Genomic DNA, 23,207 nt, shown 5'->3' on the forward strand with positions numbered 1-23,207 from the left:
AATCCAGTGTGTCTTGTGTTTTGATAAAGGAGAGATCTTTTAAAGTAACAAAGAAAGATAGCTTAGCAAGAACAAAGACAGAGAGTGATCACTTCGATTTTCCTTATATTTTTCATAAAATGTCACTGACCAATCAAAGGCTGGAAGACTTTATATTGAGATTGAAATACCTGCAACACTTCATGTATCTTGTAAACTGACTTAAGAGGACTGCTTGAGTTTGAAGAAAATGTTTTGGCCTGAAACTTCAATCCTACTTTCTTTTCACAGTTAGGTTTTGACTTGAATGTTTCAGCATTTTCTGCTTTTATAATATTTTGTTAGTGCAAGAAAAAATGTTTCCATTTTAAAACTGCACAGCTTTGATAAGTTATATGAAGTGTTTAAAGTTGAATTGCAGACACTTTGTTTATAATAGCTTTTTTATATATATGTTTTGTGACTTGTTGCTTGTGCACAGTTTGAGAAGTCAAATTGTACAGATGTTATGTACTTTCCTTTCTCTCTTGGCCTGTTAATTTAATCTATGGAATACAGGGAGAACTAATCATTTGGATACAGAACTGGCTCGAATGTAGAAGACAAAGGGTGGTGATGGAGAGTTGCTTTTCAGACTGGAGGCCTGTGACTAGTGGAGTGCATCAAGGATTGGTGCTGGGTCCACTGCTTTTCATCATTTAAATAAATGATTTGGATGTGAACATCGGGGGTATAGTTAGTAAGTTTGCAGATGACACCAAAATTGAAAGTGTAGTGGACAGCAAAGAAGATTACCTCAGGTTACAACACGACCTTGATCAGATGGGCCGATAGGCTGAGGAGTGGCAGATGGAGTTTAATTTAGATAAATGTGAAGTGCTGCATTTTTGAAAGGCAAAAGAGCAGGGCTTATACACTTAATGGTCAGGTTCTGGGGAGTGTTGCTGAACAAAGAGACCTTGGAGTGCAGGTTTATAGTTCCTTGAAAGTGGAGTCACAAGTAGATAGAATAGTGAAGAAGGCATTGGTATGCTTTCCTTAATTAGTCAGTGCATTGAGTGTGGGAGTTGAAAGGTCATGTTGCTGTACAGAACATTGGTTAGGCCACTTTTGGAATATTCTGTGCAATTCTGGTCTCCCTCCTGTAGGAATAATGTTGTGAAACCTGAAAGGGTTCAGAAAAGATTTACAAGGATGTTGTCAGGGTTGGAGGATTTGAGCTACAGGGAGAGGCTGAACAGGCTGGGGCTGTTTTCCCTGGAGCATCAGAGGCTGAGGGGTGACCTCATAGAGGTTTATAAAATCATGGACAGCAAAGAAGATTACCTCATCTATTTATGGATAAGATAAATAGACAAGCTCTTTTTTCCTGGGTGGGAGAGTCCAAAACTAGAGGGCATAGGTTTTGGGTGAAAGAGGAAAATTTAAAAGGAAACTAAGGGACAACTTTTTCACACAGAGAGTGGTGCATGTATGGAATAAGCTGCCAGAGGAAGTGGTGGAGGCTGGTATAAATACAGCATTTAAGTTGTGGGAAGCAGAAGGCAGAGGACTCCCCACATGATTAAATGCAATGTCCCCATTCAGAAAATACTTTCAAATTGAAAAACTGATGGGTAAATGAATAGAAAGAGTTTAGAGGGATATGGGCCAAGTGCTGGCAAATGGGATTAGATTAGGTTAGGAATCTGGTCAGTATGGACATGTTGGACCAAAGGGTCTGTTTCTATGCTGTACATCCTAATGACTGTCTGAGCCATTTTGTTCCAAATCAATGTTAACTTCTCTGTTTTGTGATTTAATAATCATTGGCAATTTAAGTACGCCTCCCTTCCTGTTCTGGATTGCAAATTGTACTTTGGCTCAACTTAATAGAACAAAGAACTGGTTCTGATTCAGGACTCTTATTTGCGCTGCCTAATGTTGGAACTTTGCTTTCAAAGACTGGAAAGAGCCAATCTTCACCACTACTGTTTGCATGGACCCTGGGGTTTCTACCTGTTAAAATTAATGGGTGAAAATTCTGTATTTGAGCCTGAGTGCTTATCTCAATTGCAGTACAAAGTAACTCTCATAAGTAAACACTGAATGCTGGAGGAACTCAGCAGACCTGGCAGTCTCTGTGCAGAGAGAAAGAGTTCATGCAAGTCTGTTATGACTCTTAAGAACTTAAAAGTTAATTTTTAAAATACTTTTGATAGACACACAGGCCCAGTGCAAAAGTCAAAGGCATTGATAATGGTGGAGAAAGAAAAGTAAAATAGGGGTAACATAAGTGTAAAAAGGAGAGAATGGATCCTCTATCTAACAATGCAGTAAAGAAGGAGTTGAAAAGGTTGGCATTGGAAAAGCACAGCCGGTCAGGCAGCTTTCAAGGAGCAGGAGAGTCGATGTTTCAGGAATAAGCCCTTCATCAGGAATGTAGGGGAGGGGTGGGAAGGAGGATGGGATATAATTAGGGGAGTGGGACTAGGGTTGGGGGAAAGGTAGGTGATAAGTGGATGCAGGTGGGGGGGTGATAATGATAGGTTGTTGGGGAGGCTGGAGCGGATTGGTGAGAAGGAAGATGGACAGGTAGGACAGGTCAAGAGGGTTGGATCTGGGATGAGGTGGGGGGAGATTTGGAAACTGCTTAAGTTAGTGTTGATGCCGTGTGGTTGAAGAGTCCCAAGGCGGAAGATGAGGTGTTCTTCCTCTGGTTTGGCGGTGGAGAAGGCCCACGATTTACGTGTCTTTGGGAAAATGGTAGGGGGAGTTAAAGTGGTCAGCCACAGGGCTGTGGGATTGTTTAGTGCATGTATTCCAGAGATGTTCCGTGAAACGCTTCGCAAGTTGTCCTGTCTCCCTGATGTAGAGGAGACCACATCGAGAACAACGGATGCAGTAGATGAGGTGGGTGGATGTGCAGGAAAATCTCTGCCGGATGTGAAAGGATCCTTTGGCGCCTTGGACGGAGGTGAGAGGGCAGTTGTGGCCACAGGTTGTACACCTGCAGTGGCAAGGAAAGGGGCTGGGTGTGGAAGGTGGGTTGGTGGGGAGCGTGGACCTGACAAGGGAGTCGCGGAGGGAATGGTCTCTGAAGAACACAGCTAGGATTGGCAGGGAAATATATCCTTGGTGGTGGGGTCTATCTTTAGATGGCGAAAATGGTGGAGAATAGTGCACTGTTTCCGGAGATTAGTGGGATAGATGGTGAGGAAATGGGGGATTCTATCCTTAGGGTTGGAGGGGTGGGATTTGAGGGCAGAGATGCAGGAAGTGGAGGAGACGTGTTGGAGGGTATTTTTGATCATGTTGGAGGGGAGCATTTGCTGTCCTTGAAATAGGAGGGCAGTAAAGAAGATGAAAAAACTGCAGATGCTGGAATCCAAGGTAGATGAGCAGGAGGCTGGAAGAACACAGCAAGTCAGGCAGCATCAGGAGGTGGAGAAGTTGATGTTTCATATGTAACCCTCCTTGAGAACTGGGATTGGAGATACAGGGAACTGCAGATAAAGAGGGTGGTAAAGTAGGGATCGGTGAAGACAGGTAGAGGGTACAACCTGGTTGGTAGCTGGGAAGAGTGGAAGGGAGGGGGAGGGGCTGGGAAGGGAGTCGGGGAATGGGAAGGAAGGTTATTTGAAATCAGAGAACTCACTGTTAAGACCTCCAGGCCGTAGGCTGCCCAGATGGAAGTTGAGTTGTTTCACCATTTTGCGGTTTGTTTCATGGTTGCAATGGAGGAGGCCAAGGATGGTCATGTCGGAAAGGGAATGGGAAGGGGAATTAAAATGGATGGTGATTGGGAGGGGGGGGGTTCTGGTTGGCCCCTATGGGCCTGGCTGAGATGCACGGCGAACCGTTCCCTAAATTTACGTTTGGCTTCCCCGATGTAGAGAAGACCACATTGGGAGCACCTGATTCAGTAAACTAGGTTGGAGGAGAGGCAGGTGAACCTCTGTCTCATCTGGAAGCCTTGGGTGGAGGTGGAGGGTGGAAGAGGGGAGCAGTGTGCCAGCAGGTTTTGCATCTTTTCCAGTTCAGGAGAAGGTACCGGGGGGTTGGAGTGTTGGTGGGGAGGGTGGTACAAAGCAAGGATTGTCGAAGGGAATGGTCCTTGCAGAAGGCAGAAAGGAGTGGGGAGGGGAAGATGTTCTTGGTGGTGAGTCTAGTTGGAGTTGACGATGCGGAGACTGGTGGGTTGGTAAGTGAGGACAAGGGCACTCTGTCTTTAGGGGATGGGGTTTAGGACAGTGGAATGAGGAATGGAGGTGGTCCGGTGGAGGGTTGTCTGAATGACAGGTGGAAAATGCACGTTGTTTCAAATAGGTAGACATTTGGGATGCTTGGGAATAGAATGTCTCCTCGTCCGAGCAGATGTGGCAGAGGCAGAGGAATTGGGGGAACGGGTTGGGGTTCTTGCAGGATACTGGGTGGGAGAGGTAGTTGTGAAAATCTGTGGGTTTATAGTAAAATCCGTCGGGAGACTGTCACTGGAGAAGCCAAGAAAGAGGAGAGAGGTGTCCGAGATGGACCAGGTGAATTTGACAGCGGTTTGGAAGATGTGGGCAAATTCGATAAACAGCTCCAGTTCAGCCTGGGTGCAGGACACTGCACTGAAGCAGTCATTGATGTAATGGCGAGAGAGTTGGGGCACAGTGATTGTGTAGATACTGAAGAGGGACTGTTCGACATAGCTGACAAAGAGGCAGGCATAGCTGGGGCCCATCCGGGTGCCCATGACATTCCCCTAGATTTGGAGGAAATGGGAGAACTTAAAGAAAGAGTTATTAAAGTAAGGACCAGTTCAGCAAAGTAAAGGAGGGTATTGGTGGAGGGGGACTGGATGGGTCTGTTGGAGAGGAAGAAGGGAAGGGCCTGGAGGCCGTCCTTGTGAGGTATGGACATGTATAAGAACCACATCATAGTGAAGATGAAGCACTGGGGCCTGGGGAACTGGATGTTGCTGAAGAAATGGGCATGGTTGGTGTCGTGGATGTAGGTAGAAAGTGCCTGGACGGGGGTGGGGGGAGCGGATGGAGTTGAGGTAGAACAAGATGAATTCGGGGAGCAGGAGCATACGGAGACAATGGGTCAGCCGGGGTAGTTGGGCTTGTGGATGTTAGGGGGCAGGTAGAACCGGACAGTGTGGGGCTGAGGATTGAGTTTTGGAGGCTGTGGAGGGGAGATCATTGGAGGCAATGAGGTCATGGACAGTGCGAGTGATTTTGGCCTGATGGGCCATGGTGTGGTTGTGGGCAAGAGTGAGGTAGAACGTGGTATTGAAAAGTTTGTGTTCAGCCTCTGTGACACAGAGGTCCGTTCTTCAGACTACCACTGCCCCACCTTTGTCAGCGGGTTTGGTGGTGAACCAGGGGATTGTTGCAGAGAGGGTGAAGTGCTGCATGTTTGGAGGGGGTGACGTCGGATTGGGTAAAGGAGCTGGAGAAATTGAGGTGGCCGACGTGACGTCGGCAACATCACTGAACTATGTTTCTTTCAATGCACTTCATTTTCTCCAAGTGTGGCCATGGGTGCCAGTTATGCCTGCGGTGTTTGTGGAGTATTTAAATCATTCGTTGTTCCAGTCCTGCTCTGAGTCCACACCCATAGCTCTTTCTCCAATACACTGCTTCCTGCTCTTGTCCATATTGAGAAAGAAATAATCAGTTTTGCTTGCAATTTTCATCCTTCTCTCACCTTCACTAGGTCCATCCCTGATTCTTTTCTTATTTCACTGTTTCCATTTTTGAAAATAGCTGTCCAGCTATATAGCTATTACAAGCCAGCAGACTCCCATAGTTACCTCGACTGCTCTTCCTCACACCCTGCCTCCTGCAAGGATTCCAATCCATTCTCTCAAGTTTCACAATCTCCGTCACATCTGTTTTGTTGATGCTACCTTCCACTGGACTGCCTGTGACATGGCCTTTTTTTTTTTTGCTGAACCAAGGATTCTACTTCCACTGTCACTGACAGGGCCTTCAGCCATGTCTGAACCATTTCCTGCACTTCTGATCTTAGCCCATTCCCACCTTTCCATAACAGTGATAGGGTTCCCCTTGTCCTTCCTTTTCAACCTTCACGTCTCCAATTGCAAAGGATCATTCTCTGCTGTTTCTGCCACCTCCAGCAGGATGCCACCACCAAACACATCTTCCCCTCTCCTCTACTGTCAGCATTCCATGAGGACCAGTCCATCTGTGACAGTCTGGCTCACTCCTGCTCCCGCTTCCTCACTCTTTCCCCATGTGGCGTCTTCGTAGTAAATCAGAGGTCTAACATTTGCCCATTCACCACCTCCAATCCAAAGTCCCAAACTCACCTTACAGGTAAACAGTGTTTTATATGTAATTCCTTCAATCTAGTCTGCTGCATTCACTGCTCGCAGTGTGGTCTGCTTTACATTGATGAAGCCAAATGCAGACTAGGTGACTCGAGCGGATGTTGGGAAGATGTTTCTTTTGGTAGGAGAAACTGGGACCCGAGGGCACAGCCTTAAAGTAAAGACCTTTTAAAATGGAGACAAGGAGAAACCTCTTCAGTCAGAGAGTGGTGAACTTATTGAATTCTGTGCCACAGGAGGATGTGGAGTATATTTAAGACAGAGGTAGATAAGTGCTTGATTGTCAAGGGGATCAAGGGTTACGGGGAGAATGGGGTTGAGAAACTTATCAGCTATGATTGAATGGCGGAGCAAACTCGATGGGCTGAATGGCCTAATTTCTGCTCCTATGTCTTATGATCTTATGGACCGCTTTGCAGGACCCCTCTGTGCATGGGAATGATCCTGACCTCCCAGATGCTTGTCATTTCAATAAACCATCTTGCTTTCTTGCTATCATTTCTGTCCTGGGCCAGCGGCAGAGTTCCAACAAAGCACAACACAAGTTTGAGAAACAGCACCTTGTTTTACACTTAGGCATTTTACAGCCTTGAGATTTCAATATTGAATTCCACAATTTAAGAAACTGATCACATTATATTATCTATTTTCCATTTTTCTCTCTCTCTCAACACCACCGCTCTCTCACCTTCCTTTGCTGTCTGTATAGAGGAGCCATTCCCTCCCTTTCGTACCTTAATTTAAACCCATCTTACATCTCTTTTCTTTCTCCCCCATTTACAACCTCTTTGTTTTTTGCATTGGTTGAGAAAAAAGAATTTCTCAAAGTGTTTTCAGTTCTGAATAAGGGTCTTGCTTGAGTCCAAATGTTAACTCTGTTATTCTCTGCACAGATGCTACCAGATCTGCTGAGCTTCTGCAGTATTCTGTGTTTCAGATTTCCAGTATCTGTGTCATTTTTGCCTTCACTCGGATGTTTCTGGTTGTTTACTTGTATTTCTGGAATTCTTTGCTCTTTAAGTTTTTATAATGCATGTCTTTCCTGTGATTAAATGCAACATTTATTGCGCCTGTAAATGCTTGGATACTTTGACAGCTACCATATATGTTGACTATGGTGTTTATGTTTTTGCATCAGGAAGAAATGTATATCTTTATGGAATATTGTGATGAAGGCACACTAGAAGAGGTGGCGAGGCTGGGTCTACAGGAACATGTAATACGATTGTACACCAAGCAGATTTCTACTGCAATCAATGTACTGCATGAACATGGAATTGTACACCGAGATATCAAGGGTAATGCGTTTGCACAAAAGCACATAATTGAAACTATACAACAAGCTAATCTCAGTAGCCATATTCAGTTAAGTATACAGTATTCAAAACACGCTTCCATAGTTTGTGCCGTCAAGTGATGCAAAAAACTGAGGGCAGTGATTTGTAATTAATGCAAGTACATTAATGTTATCACTGTTAATGTTAATGCAATTAATGTTATCACTGATATTACAATACTATTGTTTGGCAAAATGAAAACAAAATTGGATCTGTTTTCTTGCAGATCACAATAGAATGTCTTCCAGTGAGCTATGAAATAAATTTACTTGCTGGACATTTTGCTGTTTTCAGGACTTCTACAATTAATGGTAGGGCCTTGGGGAGTTTTTGCCAAAGAGACTTAGAGGTGCAGATGCACAGTTCCTTGAAAGTGGAGTCACAAGTAGACAGATTGTTGAAGCTGGTTGGCAGGCTTGCCTATTTGGTCAGAATATTGAATTTAGGAGTTGGATGTCAGGTTGTAGCTGTACAGGACATTGGTGAGACAATTAGCGTGTACAATTCTGGTTGCCCTTCTACAGGGAAGATGTTAAATTTGAGAGGGTACAGAAAAGTTTTACAAGAATGTTGCTGGGACTGGAGATTTTGAGTTATAGGGAGAGGCTGAATAGGCGCAGGATTTTTTCCTTGGAGCGTCAGAAGGTGAGGGGTGACCTTATAGATACTTTTAAAATCTTGGGAGGCATGGATTGAGTGAATAGCCAAGGTCCTTTTCCTAGGCTGGTAAAGTCCAAAACTAGAGGGCATAGGTTTAAGGTGAGAAGGGAAAGATTTGAAAAGGATCTGAGCGGTAACTTTTTCACACAGAGGGTGGCGCATGTATAGAACAAGTTGCCATTCGAAGTTGTGGAGGCTACCATTACAACATTTAAAAGGCATCTGGATGTGTATATGAATAGGAGTTTAGAGGGATATGAACCAAATGCTGGCAAATGGGACTCTTGTCAGATTGGGGTGTCTGGTTGGCATGGACGAATAGGACCAAAATGTCTATTCCTGTGCTGTATGACTCTGGTGAAATGCTCCAATTGAAGCTGTCTTCGTGTTTTAGGTGCCAATATCTTCCTCACCTCATCGGGTCTGATCAAACTGGGGGACTTCGGTTGTTCAGTAAAACTGAAGAATATCGCACAGACCATGCCTGGTGAAGTGAACAGTACCCTTGGCACTGCTGGTAAGAGAGGTCTTCAGGGAAGTCTACTTTATGATATCTAAGTAATCCTCTGTTTATCTCACTACGTCCATTATACATTAGGTGGAAATGATTTCTGCTTTACATTGGCTCAGACTCTAAAGTATAATTGAGGTATGAGATTCCATTTTATTTCTTGACATCATGGAGAATTTGAGGTGTGATTGGCTGTCTACTAACATTTCGTTTTAAACAACATTTGAATGATGGGAGAGTAAAGCTCCTGTTATGTCAATTAACCCTTTAATTGTTGATAAATTCTACAGAATACTAAGCCATTCTAAGTATGGGATGCTAAGTATGGGATGCAGAGTCACATGGGTTAGATTGCATATCTCGATGGCAAGTGCACTACTGGCTTGCCAGGGTTGCTAATTTTATGTTTACACAACACTTAAGACGTTTAATAGCACTTTAACTTCATTATTCTCACCCTACCTCAGTGCTTTGTTGCTATGGTTCCTAGCATTGACTTTGCATCTCTGATATTTCAGGGTGAGAAAATAATCAGTATTTGAAATATTAACAATAGTGTTTATTTTTGTGTACTAAACATCTGGAGTAGGCTACTTAGTATTGGGAGAGAGAAGAACACTATTGTTTAAATGGTGCCAAACTACAGAAAGCTGCACCACATAGGAGAGTCTAAGACTAGAGGACATAATGTAGAATAAAGGGCTGTGAATTTAAGGCCGAGATGAAGAGGAATTTCTTCTGAGATTTGATTCTTTGGAACTCAATGCCACAGAGAACTGTGGGATAGAGTCCTGGTGTACATTTAAGACTGAGATACATTCATGATCAGGAGGGGAATCCAGGATTATGGGGAAAATGCAAAAACGTGGATGTGAGGAATGTCAGATCAATCATGATCCTATTAAATGGTGGTGCAGGCTTGAGGGATTGAATGGCTTTCTCCCTTTGCTATTTCTAATGATCTGGTTGCCAGAATATACAGGAACCAAGCTGAACATAAGTAGCCAGGTTAATAGAAATCATTTGAGAGCACTGTGGATGCCAGTCTTCATCACCTTACCGATGATTGAGTAAACTGTTGGGGTGGTAATTGGTCAAATTGAATTTGTCTTCCTTTTTGCTCTCAGCTCTTAATCTGGGCAGTTGCCATGTTGTCAGGTACATGCCTGTGTTGGAGCTATACTGGAACAGCCTGGCTATAATGGGTGCAGCTAATTTTGGAGCACAGGTCCTCAGTACTGCTGCTGGGGTTTTGTTCGGGCCCATGATCAATGCAATATTCAATATCTTCAATTGTTTTTTGATATCATGTGGAGGGAATTGAATTGATTAAAGTCTGGCATCTGTCAAGTCAGGCATTTTGTACTTCTGGCTGTGGATGGTGAAAAATGCTTCAGCCTTGCCTTTTGCACTGACATACTGGAGTACCTCAGAATTGAGAATGGGAATACTTGTACACCATCTTTTTCCAGTTAAATTAGTTATTCTGTCATTTCTGTCTGGATGTTGCAGGCTGTAGAATTTTGATCTGATCCATTGGTTGAGATCATTTATTTATATCACTTGTATGCTTCTTTTACTAATGTGCATGTAGGTAGTCCTGTGTTGTAACATCAGGTTGGCACATTGTGTTTAGGTGCACCTTGTGCTGCTACTCACACTTCTAAATGAATAAGGCTTATTCCTCTTGCTTGATGGTTGGTAGTGGTAGAATGGGGTATATGCTAGTCATTGAGTTTGAAATTTGTGGTATGAAATTCTTCTACTAATGGCCCACAGCAACCGCAGGAGCACAGTTTTGGGCTACAAGAGTGAGATCTGCTAGGTTTTAATTTTTGATTCCTAACCATATGTCGCAGGCCCACTTCAGCAAATGTTCTTCAGGACTTGGTCAGCTCAGTCAGCAGTGTACTACTCAGCCATTTCTGCTGATGATCATTGAAGGTGTCCACCCAAAATGTATTTTGTGTGCTTGCTACCTTCAGTTCTTTTGCCCAAGTGGTGTTAAACTTGGAGGTTAACTATTTTATCAGCTGAAGGAAGACAGCAAGAGCTTTCCTTCACTATGTTTAACCTTGAGATCTATTGAGGACCTGAGTCATAAAGTTGAGAATTCCCAGGGCTATTTCCTCCTGAATGAATGCCACTGTGCTGTCTGTTTAGTACAATGGCTGTAATATGACTGTAAAGCTGTTGCTAGGCAAGTTTGTTTTGGACAGCTCTCCAAATGTTGGTACAAATCCCAAATGTTGGTACAAATCCCAGATGTTAGTGAAGAAGACTTTGCAGAGTCAACTAGACTGGCTATGCTGCTCGGTCGATGCTTGTTGGTCTGCCCAGTTTTGCTCCCTTTTGACTTTTCTGAAATGGTACAATTGAGAGTACCTGCAACACCATCTTCAAAGGCACTTGAGTGTCAAGCACATTGTTTGGATGTGGAGCTACGTGTAGCCCAGACCAAATAAGGATGGCAGATTTCCCAAAGTGAATCAGCTGGGTTTTATGGTAGTTTCATTGTCAGCAATGTAAAGACTAGCTTTAGACACAGCTGTGCAGTAAGATTTGAATCTGTGTCTGTAGAACATTTGCCTGGGTTTCTGAATTACTGTTCCAGGACAATAACCACCATTCCACCTCCTCCACAACTTAACTCTGGATTTTCTTTGGGAAAATGGTGGTTTCAAGAATACAAAATTTTCATAAAGTACATATCCAGAGAGAAAAGAAATGCATTTATTTACATCCTCTCATGCCCCAGCAATATCTTGAAAGGCTTCATAGTGCCTGACTTATTTTGAAATGCAGCTGCTACTGTTATGTTGGCAAACAGAGCAGCCCCTTGCAAAAACCAAAATCCTGAAAAGCGATGAGGTGTACATAATGTGAACAATTTCTGATTAACTCAATTTTTCTCACATTTTTTTGTTTATTTTTAAAAGCTTACATGGCTCCTGAAGTTATTACTAGAGCAAAAGGTGAAGGTCATGGACGTGCTGCAGATGTTTGGAGCCTGGGGTGTGTCCTTGTGGAAATGGTCACAGGCAAGGTGAGAAGTTAGATGTTGGTAGATATGATGCTCAATATTGAAAACACATCTTAGTGAATGCGACATCATGTAATAACTTTGCACCAGCAAAAAAGTGATTTGGGTTGAATTGGATCACAATTTTCACTCCTATGATTCAAATGTACCTAAAAGGGTGATTGAAAGAGCTTTCTGTGACCTTATGGTGTCCTCCTTTTCCAGTTCAGTGGAGTTAGAGCAGAACAGCACTTGTAGCCTGGGTATTCCAATGGTCAGTTAGTCAGTGAAGCAATGCAGTCTGGAGTTGTGCAGCAGGACACTACAGCAGAATGTTGGAGTTTCTTGGGAAATCGATTCCGTTGGACAATTCACCTCGATGTGGAATCCTTTTTTTTAAGACAAAACTTACATTGGAGAAATCTGCTTTTCCACTTTCATTAGTAGTTACCAGAAAAAGTTGGAGGATTTTAAAAAAAATATCTAATTTTGGTGACCAATCCTCCTCGTCATCCTCCTCTTCTCCACTCCCCCAACTCCCTTGATTCCAGTATCCCTTACACCTAAACAGGCCCCTTTCAACCCAACATGATTCCCTAAGACTAATTCTCCCACCCCCTTCACTGTTAGCTCTGGCACCCTTTCCATCTGGCAACTTATAACTCCACATTTAACTTGTATACTAAAAGTTTTGCATGAACTGTCATTTGTCTGGCTGTCCTGCTGGATATTTTAGATTTGAGAAGACAATACATTATTGCTAAAGGGTCAGTGATTTGACCGCCCTTGACTATTCTGCTCTACAGGGGTGTGCTGTGTTGATTTCAGTTTTGCTCCACCTTTCTGAAGAAGACAGAATCAGAATTCCCCACCAGAAATGTAGAGCTCAATATTTTAAAAAGAGTGCATGACCATCAACTGTGCTTGCCAGTCCTTGGAATATCTGGCCTTTATTGTTGCATGCTGTGTGCACCAAAGAGTACTGGTCACATGACTGATGTATTAGATCTGTACTTTTTGTTTACTGTTCCATTGGCTGTCCACTATCTCTATGTGAAAAAGCAGTCAATGAATTGGTCAACATTAATCTAGACACTCATGAGTTCTCTCAGACATGACTTTGAAAGTTTGCATATGTGATTTCAAAAAAATGTCTGTGTGGAGAAATAGACCTAAAGCAGTGATTATTCATGTTAAGGAGAGATGGAGTTACGCCACCTCCACGCTGCCTCGTTGGGAGTTCTGGAAGCCTTTGCTGGATTTGAAGTAGATGTAGTCATTCAATGCAATTATTCCTTAAACTTGTTAGTTTATGTCCAGAAAAGTTTAAAATTGTCCATGTCTGTCAAGCTGTTTTGTGTTTTTTTTTATATAAATTTCGATGGTTTATTCAAATATCTCAAAAAACACCTCACAATATAAAAAAAAGTTGATCTCTGAAATGTTTTGAAGTGGTTTCTTGAGCCTGCACAATCAGAAAGATGATGATTCAGGCCACACCCAAGAAAGTACAAGATATGAGTCAGCCTGTTAAAACTCATCAGTTAATGATACCTTAATTTTAATGTAACAGTTGACAGCAACTTACTCTGTTACAAGCTCTTTTTTGATTGTAGGACAAAAGAAATCAATCAGTACTAGTAACATACTTTATGAACTTGTAGTTTAGTATCAAGTAGGGCCAGTGCTGTACACTGAATTCTGCAAATGCTGTGGGCCGTGACAACATTCTGGCAATAGTACTGAAGAGTTGTGGTCCAGAACTCGTCCTATCCCTAGTGAAGCTATTCCAGCTACAACACTAGCATCGAAGTGAGAATGTGAAAAGTTGTCCAGTATGTTCTATTCTCAAAAAGCAGGACAAACCAAACATTCAGTTACTTCATTTATCAATCTATATCAGCAATGTGATGGGAGGAGTTGTCAACAGTATTATCAAACAGCACCTGCAAAGGAATAATTTGCTTAGTGACACTAAGTTGAGATTCTGCCAGGGCTATCTGGCTCTTGACTTCATTGCAATCTTCGTTCAAACAAGGAAGAAAAAGGACTGAACTCTGGTGGTGAAGTAAAAATGACTGCTCTTGATATCAAAGTAGCATTTGACCAATGATAGCATTAAGTAGCCCAAGCAAAACCTGAATTATAAATAATTAAACCATGTCACAACTTATAGATTTAGGGATTAAAGCTGGGCTAACTCCAGAGCTACACTACCATTTGTTGGTTTTTTCTACATACTGGTTAAGACAAAATACTTCTGGATGCATTTCAACGTTGTTTGTTTTACATGCTATTTCTATCCCAGTTAATTTGTTTTGCTTGTAAATTACCATTATTAGTGCTGTTTTTGCTGTTCTCAAAGATGTGTCTACATGTTTGCTTTTTTCTCTCCCTTTGATTGAGTGTCTCCTGTAGTTGTTATGGCAGTGACAGGTAAGCTCACCTCAACTTCGCAAATAGTTCACAAAACTGCTAAGGTGGGAAGAAAAGTTCCAGAAGGTCATCCATGTATGTTATGGCATCCTTACAGACCATGTCCAAACCATTGTAAGCACAGACATATTATTGCCAGTGGGAGAACGTGCTGAGTTTGATTGGAGGAGAGCTGAGTGAGGGAGAGGCAGCATCTGTAGGAAGTTACTCTCCAATTCTGTTTCTTTTGAGGTGTTCTCCCAGCTCCTCCCAACTTCTGCATTTAGAGTTTCACATAACTCAGGAAAAAAAATTCTCCTACCTCTATTTTAAAAGGAAAACCTCTTCTGAGGCTGCGTGCCTTTAGTTGTAGTCTACCTCACAAGAAGGAAAATCTTCCTGGTGTGCACCCTGTCAAGTCTTCTCAATCTTGCATGTTTCAGTCAGATGACCTGTTAGTTTTCCAAATTCCATTGGTTACAGTCCCACCCTCTTTAATTATTCCTTATAAGGTAATCCCAGGAGTGACTCATGTGAACCTGCTTTGTGCTACATCTGAAGTAATTTAAAATCATATTTAAAATAAGGAGATCAAATCTGTGCCATACTCCCTTGGAATAAACACCAGCATTCCATTTTCATTTCTAATCACATTCTGTGTCTGCCTACTAAATTTGTAATTCATGTACCAGGACACCCAGATCCCTATGTTATCACCAAGTTTAGCAATTTGTCTCCATTTAATTGTATAGTGCTTTTCTATTCTTAGTGTCAAAATAGACAAGTTCACTTTTTCTCAATATTAAATTCCAACTGCAAGTTCTTTTTTGTTCACTCTCTTAACTATCCATATGTTTGACAAATTCTCTACCTCTTAAAATTTTCAATCTTTCTTAGTCACCATTGATAAATATTTAACGTCCATATATTTGAACCCTTTCATCCAAATCATTGATATAGAAAGTAAATAATAAAGGCCTCAGCATTGATCATCGTGGCACTCCAGTAGTTACAGCATCTCAACCTGGAAGAGATCTATTTATTTTTATTTTCTGCATCCTGTTAATTAATTCTGTATTCTTACTGATGTTTTGCCCCTATACAATGTGAACTTAATCTTGTGTGATCTTTGATGTGGCTCCTTTTTGAATGCCTTTTGGAAATACAAATGCCTTCTACAGGTTCTGATTTATTCCATATTGCTTGCTAATTCCTCAAAAAGAAAGCTAAGTATAATTTCTCTTTCACAAAGCCATGTTGCTACCTAATAACATTATACTTTTATGTGTCCTCTGTAATTGTCTGTCATAATAGATTCCAGCAATTTTCCTGTGATAGATGTTAGGCTATCTGCTTTATTGTTTCCTGCTTTGTGTCTATTTATTATTTTCTAATCCATTGTGGGCTTTCTAGAATCTAAAAAAATTTGCAAGGTTATAATCAATGCAATCACTGGCCATTTATTTCCTGATCCCAGGAAACTGGCCACTTGGTCCTGTGGAATTTGCCTCCCTTTGGGTTTAATAGCCTCTAAAGAGCCTTTTTTTCTGGCAGTGATGATTATCTTATGTTCCTCACTCCTTACCAATATCTTGATTTTCTGTTAACTTAGGGAAGTTTTCAAAGTCTTTCTATAATGAAGACAGACCAAAAAACCTGTTCAAAGCCCTTGTCTTCCATTATTAATTCCCAGGCTCGGCTCTAGGGGATCAACACCACCTTTAAATGCTCATTGTCTATTTAAATGATTGAGGGTATTCTTATATTCTGTCATTGTTACCATTGTTGGAGAAGGCAGCCTCTTAGGCCAAGATAGTGAGTGAACTGAATATTGGTTGAAGATTGAGATCCAATTCCTTCTCTGCCTGTGCACTTTCAACTGGGATGTGACTTCTCCTGGAAATACATTATTCATGACTCTGTCAGGCTCTTGGCTATCCTATCACCGGTAAGGCTGCGAAATGCGGAGCAACAATTGCTGCATCTGTAGTCATTGCGAGAGGAGCTGAATACCAAAGTAGGGAGGTTGTACTTCAGATAAACAAGGTACCGGTCTGACCAGATATGCAATACTGTGCAGAGTCCTGGTCTTCACATTGAAAGAAAGATGTAATTGTGTTGGAAGCAGTTCAGAGACAACTTAACTGGAATGGGAGGTTTGTATCCTCTGGAATTTGGAAGAGTAAGAGATGTTTGATTTAAAATATACAAACTCCTGAGAGGTCTCGACAGATTGGATATGGGGATAACGTTTCCTTTTTATTGGGGATCTAGAACTACATATCACTATTTAAAATTAAGGCTTGTCCTTTCAGGGTATCATTTTTCCAAAGATCTTTGGAACTGTTCCCCTAAAGGCAATGGAAACATTTTTGAGGTATTTGAATATTTTTAAGACTGAAGTGAATAGAGTCTTTGTAAGGTAAAGGTAAGGCCATCGTAGTCCCTGAAGGCTAATGGCTGCTTGGTTAGAGAGATGGAGACCACTACTGGTGGTTTAATTTGTGTCATCACACCTCAGGCCAGTTGCTATTGCATCTGGGAATTGAATCTGCGCTACTGGTATCACTCTGCATCACAAACCAGCTGTTCAGCCAACTAAGGTCAACAAACAGAACAACTTGAATATTTCATATTGCTAAAACTTTATAATTAAACTTTAATTTCAATGGTTTATGAACTCTAACTACTTTAAAAGCTTTTGTTTTTTGAATTTTAGAGACCTTGGCATGAATATGAACATAACTTCCAAATAATGTACAAGGTAGGAATGGGTCACAAGCCTCCCATCCCGGAGAGATTAAGTCCAGAAGGCAAAGATTTCCTGTCTCATTGCCTAGAGAGTGATCCAAAACACCGGTGGACATCTAGTCAACTCCTAGATCATCCATTTGTTAAGGTGACTGCTGAGAGTGCAATATATAGCTAAAGCCAACTTTTCCAAATTCAGGACTTTCAGTCAGGTTGCACAATGTTTGGATTGTGAGCATAAATGCAAGTTACTGTGTCATTTGTTGTAGTATGGTGTTAACTCAGCATTATGCAAAGACGTAGATTTATACAGAGCTCGCTGCATTTTGGATGTTATAGCCATGCTTGGGATTTTTCGGGATATGTTAACACAATGTTTTTAAAACCTATCAGCTGCACTTGGCTGACACCTTTGTAATCAATGGTGATTATTCCCACTTTAGTCAGTTTAAAAGTGATATGACTGATATCTTCTTTAGAATGGAAAGACACATCCTGAAAACTGACTTATTTTACAAGTACAAATGTCATAAATTGGATTGATGTCCAGGTCATATCTACATGTTACGACAACGATTTAGCCCTTGATTATGTGCTATTATTTTCATCTAAGCTGCTAACATTCAAACAATAACTTGGCCTGAATGTTATTTTTCCAGGTTTGCTGTGATGAAGAATGAAGCTGCCTGAACAAGGGCTCTAGTGGTCTCCACAACACACGAGAAGCAATCACTACTGCAAGTGCCAAGAACACTGTACAACTAAGGGTCGTACTGACAGGGGTCATTGTACCACTGCTTCTGTGAAGCTGATAGGCCAAGACTGCACATGTTGGGCAATTGACTGTCTAGCAATTTAAAATAAGCTGCATGCTCAATTGGAAGTGCCATTACTACTGTACAGACTGTTGTGGGTTCCTGTTCTTTTGCCCCACCCCTTTCACATTTGGGAACTGTAAAACAAATCTGTAGTGTGTCAGTTTTCTATAGGTTCCTTCCCATTTTGTGTTGTTAAATATTCTGATTTGTAAAATGTTTTTATCTCCTGTTTGTTGTGCTATAAACACCTATTATACTGTGGATTAAGAATGCACTGACTCCCAAGAACGTTTGCATATCTGAGTTTGTTATGGAAGGATGTAGACTGATTAATGAAATACAATTGCTTTCCAATAAATTCTTTATTTTAGGAACGTTGTGTTGATGAAAATGTACATTGAGTCTCTCCAATATGTGATTCAAGCAACATGGCCACAGGCCTCACCAGTGACAGTTTTGTTGATAGTTCTTCATATATGGGATAAAAATGCTACTTTCAGCTTAGTTGATTTATCTGACCTGTAACAGTATCCTTTGAATTATTTTAGCCAGGTTCATATTAACTTAGCTGATGCATATTTTCTTAGCATAGTGATGTCACAGCATTGTCCAGTTTTATGAAATGTAGTTATGAAATTATTCAAGTGTCATTCTTTCTTCCTTTTACAATGTGTGTTCTTTGAAGATATCCAAATTGAGGTAGACAAATTTTAAAGTTTAATAATTTGGCACTGTTTGCAATATTTATTTACATTCATTGATCAAGGATAGTGCATCTTATTTCAAAAATGTCAGTAAACCAATGAAAATACATTCCATTTTAATTAGGTAACATAAACATTTCATAAGCTAAGTATTTCTGAGACAAAACAACTCATTAGTAAACCGGTTCCAGTTACTGTGATTCTTTTGTATTGGAAACATAACAGCAAGTTAATTTCAAAATGCTGAGAGTGCCATTTCTGAAAGCAAGCACCTAAATCATTAGTAACGAACTGCCAAATGAAAAAAAGCTTCAACAGGATTCATGTGCCTGAAGTTGAGGATGAAGGGTCTACTTTGTGTCTCTTCAGGAAGAGAAACCTGAAAATGTATTACTCAGTGTCTTCAACAGCAACTCTACTCCTACGTGGTCACAGTCTATACCAGCACTTATTCTCCCAGAAGCCTTCAAACAGGAATTACAATATCACTACTCCAGAACTGACAAAGCCTGTCTTTTAGATACAAGTGAGCAACTCGATAGCCACTTTGTTGGGGCGGTTAAGCTTGTTGTTTGGAGTCACAAATAAACGACACTGGGTAAAGTTGAAAGGGCAGACTTCATTCTGCAAAGAACATTGCTGACCCCATTAGAGTTTGCGATAATCCTGTTGCTTAATGATCATTTTTAATTTTATTTCTAGACATTTTAAACTAAATGAAAATTCTCAAACTGACCTGCTGCACTTTGAATTTAGATTTTGTAGATTATTAGCAAAATAACAACTATTATATTCCACATCCTAATAATTTTATATTAAAGATGAGTTTGATCAATTAAATATGCTATTTACATCATGACATTTAGCAGTAACTCTGCATTTTTCTTGTCTGATCATCAAAGTGCCATCAATTCAGTAAAATTATCACTTTTAATTGATTGTAATAAAAGAGGAGCTATGACAACTGTTTCAATTAGGTAAATTGTTTAATGCAAATGGCATAGGAAATTGAGTTTTGGTGTCATGAATGGCATCAATCGCACCTTAATTTCCAGGGACTTATACACATTAAAATGCAATCTACAACATATTAGTCTCTAGAAAATTCCATTGACTATTTTAGATCCGTATTTGAATGGATAGAATGTTGATTGTTTTTCAGCTCATGTTCATAATGTTGCTGCTTTAAATGAAATAAGCTGAAGTTCACGATATGAAACGGCTTCTTTGTCGGGGCCTGATGTACTTCATTCTTTGTCCAGTAGTGACAGTATGCCATTGTTGCAATGGTGCAGTTGATCACTGTGTCCTTGTTACAGATGTAAATTTTGCCTTCAAATTGCTGCTTTGAATTATTTTCATTTTTGTCAGGTCTCAGACTAAGTGCAATTTTTTTTATTGCTGTCTGGTATTCTAGGTTTTGATGTGTTTTTTAAAAGTTGGGAAAGTGTTTTTGCTAGTTATTATTTAGTATTTGGAGCATGTGTTCAGACAGCATTTTAAGTATATGCATACACAGCTAGTGGTAGACTATTATCTGGGATTGCTGCTGCTTTGAGGCACCGTCTGCATCATGGAGTAGGGTCACAAGTAAGTTATTCTGTTCATTTTGACTTCTATTTTGGCCAGGCAGGCCTCAAATCAGCTGGGTATGTGGGAATTGGCTCAGATGGTTTGTATGAATGTCCCATAATGTTAGTTTATTATTTGTATATTAATCCGGCTTTGAGTCTAGCTGATTTAAAGTGTGGAGGGGGCAGCATTTATGCAATAGTTGGGTTTGGGGGGAAGAGAGGGACGTTGATTATTCAGATTAATTGATCGGAAATTGAGAATGGCAGAATAATGGTTTGTCCAACTGCCAGCCTGGAAAGAAGAGTCTTACTGGGGTGGTGGGGGAAGAGTGGAGAGATGACAGGGTGAAGGAAAATGTAACTAGTAAAGCTAAAAGGGAAGGAATGGGAATGGGTTCACAGTTTGAAGATGTTGAATTCAATACTAGGTCCAGAAGGTTGTGAAGTTACTGCTTCACCTGGAAAGCCTGTTTAGGCCCTTGGTGTGTGTGTGTGTGTGTGTGTGTGGGGGGGGGGGAGGGAGGAGAAAAGAGAACGGAGGAGAGAGTGGAAATAGTGGTATTAGAGGTCCTGAAGGGACCCCTTTGAAATGCAGGCAGAGAGTGATGAGAGACGTTTGTTGAAGGTGTTCTGTTGGAGTTGTCTGAAGTGGTGGAGAATGATCCTTTGAATGTTGAAGCTGGTGGGATGAAAAGTAAGGACAAGAGGGACCTGTGTATACTGGTGTAAGTGGTGGGAATGGGCAAGGGTGGAAAGGAAAGGGATAAGTCAGAGGCAGTTGAAGCCTCTGATAATTGGCTGGGAAACTATGGTTATGGAAGAGGAAGTCAAGTAAGTAGTGCTGTTTTGGAAGGTGGATGGCAGGGAGCACTTACCAAAGTGGAGATGGAAAGGGTACGGAAAGAAAAGGAAGTGTCAGAAGTGGACCATGGGAAAGTTTGAGGGATGGAAAATGGTGGCAAAATGAACAAATTTTGAGGTCCAGGTGGGAGCATGACATGACACTGTACTGGAAAAAAGTGGGAGACAGTCAGTGTAGGATTATTTCACATACCCTAATAAAGAAGCATGTGACCATATCTCATTTCTGCAAAGGAGTGGCTAAGTTAAAGGAGAAATTGTCCAGGGAGAACAAATTCAGTCAAGTGGAGGAGAGTGGTGGGGGGACAGTATAGAGGGATTGGCCATCTGTGGTGAACATGTGGCAGTCAGGGCCAGGGAAATGGTCAATATGGCAGAAGGCATCACACATGTAGGTGGGTAGAAGCTAGACAAGTGGACAGAGGACGGAGTCAAGGTAGGAGGAAATGAGCTCAATGGGATAGGAACAGGCTGATTAGATAGGCCTACCCAGGCAGTCTGGATTTTGGGAAGGAGGTAGAAGTAGGCTGTGCAGAGTCAGGAGACTAAGGGTGGAGGCAGTGGGGTGAAGATCTTTGTTGGTAATTAAGTCAGTAACAGTCCTGGCAACAATGACTTGGTGTTCAAATGTGGGGTCAGTAACTTTTACATTAAGCATGAATTGTTTTATCTAACACCTGAAGTGTTACACAGAAGTGCAATTTGCTGATGCATTTCAAGCGATTTAAAAATATGCAATGTACTTCATGGTAAGCCCCTTCCATAACCCATGTGACTGGAAGACTTTGCATCAGTAGATACAAAAATTACAGGGAATTAAAATGAGAGGCTATGATTAAAGGACATATGTACAAAACACACTACTTGTCCTTTTCTATTTTTATTTGGTTTGTTATGTGATAAAAAAAAGTTTTAGCCATACAAGTATCATGCCACATGCTATATTTTAAAAGCAGTTACTTAGATGAATATTCAGGAACTCTTGAAGTTGGTCTATGCAGGGAAAGTAAATAGGAGGTGTAAACAGCTGTGGAGCTTTATTCAAGACTATCGGGCTTAGTATTATGTAAAGACAGCAACATTCCTTCACAGGGAATACTGATCCTATACATTGCAACTCAGTAAGAAAGTTGGAATTAACTTTGTGGTTCTTCAGTTTCATTAGTTTGGGGAGATGTTGCCAAACAGAGCACATAAGACATTAGGCCAGATGGCAATGGGGAGAAAAAAGTCATGGACTAGAATGGATGAATAAACTTTTCAAATATTAGTGTAAATCTCTGAAGTACTGAAGTTGTATTGCTGTTGTGAAAGGCACTATATAAAAACGTGCTGAAATGGACCATAACTATATCTTCAAGTTATAAGTGAACTTCCCCACAATTCCAAATGTTAATTCAATATTGCTCAAGGCTGAACTGAGACAGGAAAGTTTTTAGTTATACAGTACTTAGCTCCTGCCATAGAAACAATATGTTCAGTCAGATCATCATAATCCATACTTTACCATTTTTACTCCTTGCAAGACTATCCACTAATAAAGAGTGGAAAATAATTATTGGTGGAAGAGAGTTCCACAATTGTTTCACTTTGATTTTGTTTAATTGTCATTCAGACAATTGATACAAGTAATGTTTTTGTTCATGTTCATAAGTAATAAAAGTAGAGAATTACATATTACATTGAAAGTGAATTAGACATTCATAATTAAAATGTTTCTGCAAAGATTTCACAAGGACTCCATTTAACGATCACAGTGCAGGTGATTATATTGTTTTGGTCTCTTGCTGCATGATGTAGCTTTAAATGATTTAAATTAATAATAGCATTATTTAGTTTAATATCCCAGTGAGATCCTGAATTGAAAAATGTACAGGTCTTTGTCTAAAGCTAAGTAGGCAGTTAAGGAGTTTAACTCACTCAAGTATTCAAGTCATGGAATGCAGAATACAGCTCCCAGAATACAGAATTTATGAGCAGAGATCAAAATATCATACAAATGGTGCGAGTGGAGTGTTGAATAATAAGTCTCTGCAAGTGACCAAGAGCGTTGGACGGTGAGTAAAGTGTCAACAGCTGAATAATAACCGATTAATTTTCTAATTATCTCTGCCTCATTTAAAAATAAAGGTGGTGCTGGAGACAACAATGTGACTGGAATTTGAGTATATTTGAAATCAGAGCTGAAAATGTGTTGCTGGAAAAGCGCAGCAGGTCAGGCAGCATCCAAGGAACAGGAGAATCGACGTT

At 40.9% G+C, this 23,207-nt stretch overlaps 1 protein-coding gene across 5 annotated transcripts in view; it reads left to right on the forward strand.

Moving 5' to 3' along the window:
• The window catches only part of map3k4 (mitogen-activated protein kinase kinase kinase 4), a 216,128-nt gene extending 197,936 nt beyond the window's left edge, over nt 1-18,192 (forward strand). For all 5 annotated transcript variants that reach the window (XM_043696303.2, XM_043696305.2, XM_087991522.1 and 2 more), the window contains 5 exons: nt 7,443-7,602; nt 8,696-8,818; nt 11,752-11,858; nt 16,969-17,148; nt 17,660-18,192. In XM_043696303.2, coding sequence (XP_043552238.2) covers nt 7,443-7,602; nt 8,696-8,818; nt 11,752-11,858; nt 16,969-17,148; nt 17,660-17,680 — 591 coding nt within the window. In that variant the 3' untranslated portion in view covers nt 17,681-18,192. The remainder of the gene's footprint in view (nt 1-7,442; nt 7,603-8,695; nt 8,819-11,751; nt 11,859-16,968; nt 17,149-17,659) is intronic.
• The last annotated feature ends 5,015 nt before the right edge of the window (nt 18,193-23,207 follow it).

The sequence above is a fragment of the Chiloscyllium plagiosum genome, unplaced genomic scaffold (assembly GCF_037043375.1).
Source record: "Chiloscyllium plagiosum isolate Xiang-an unplaced genomic scaffold, Cpla_swu_hap1 HiC_scaffold_10, whole genome shotgun sequence".
NCBI classification, from domain to species: domain Eukaryota; kingdom Metazoa; phylum Chordata; class Chondrichthyes; order Orectolobiformes; family Hemiscylliidae; genus Chiloscyllium; species Chiloscyllium plagiosum.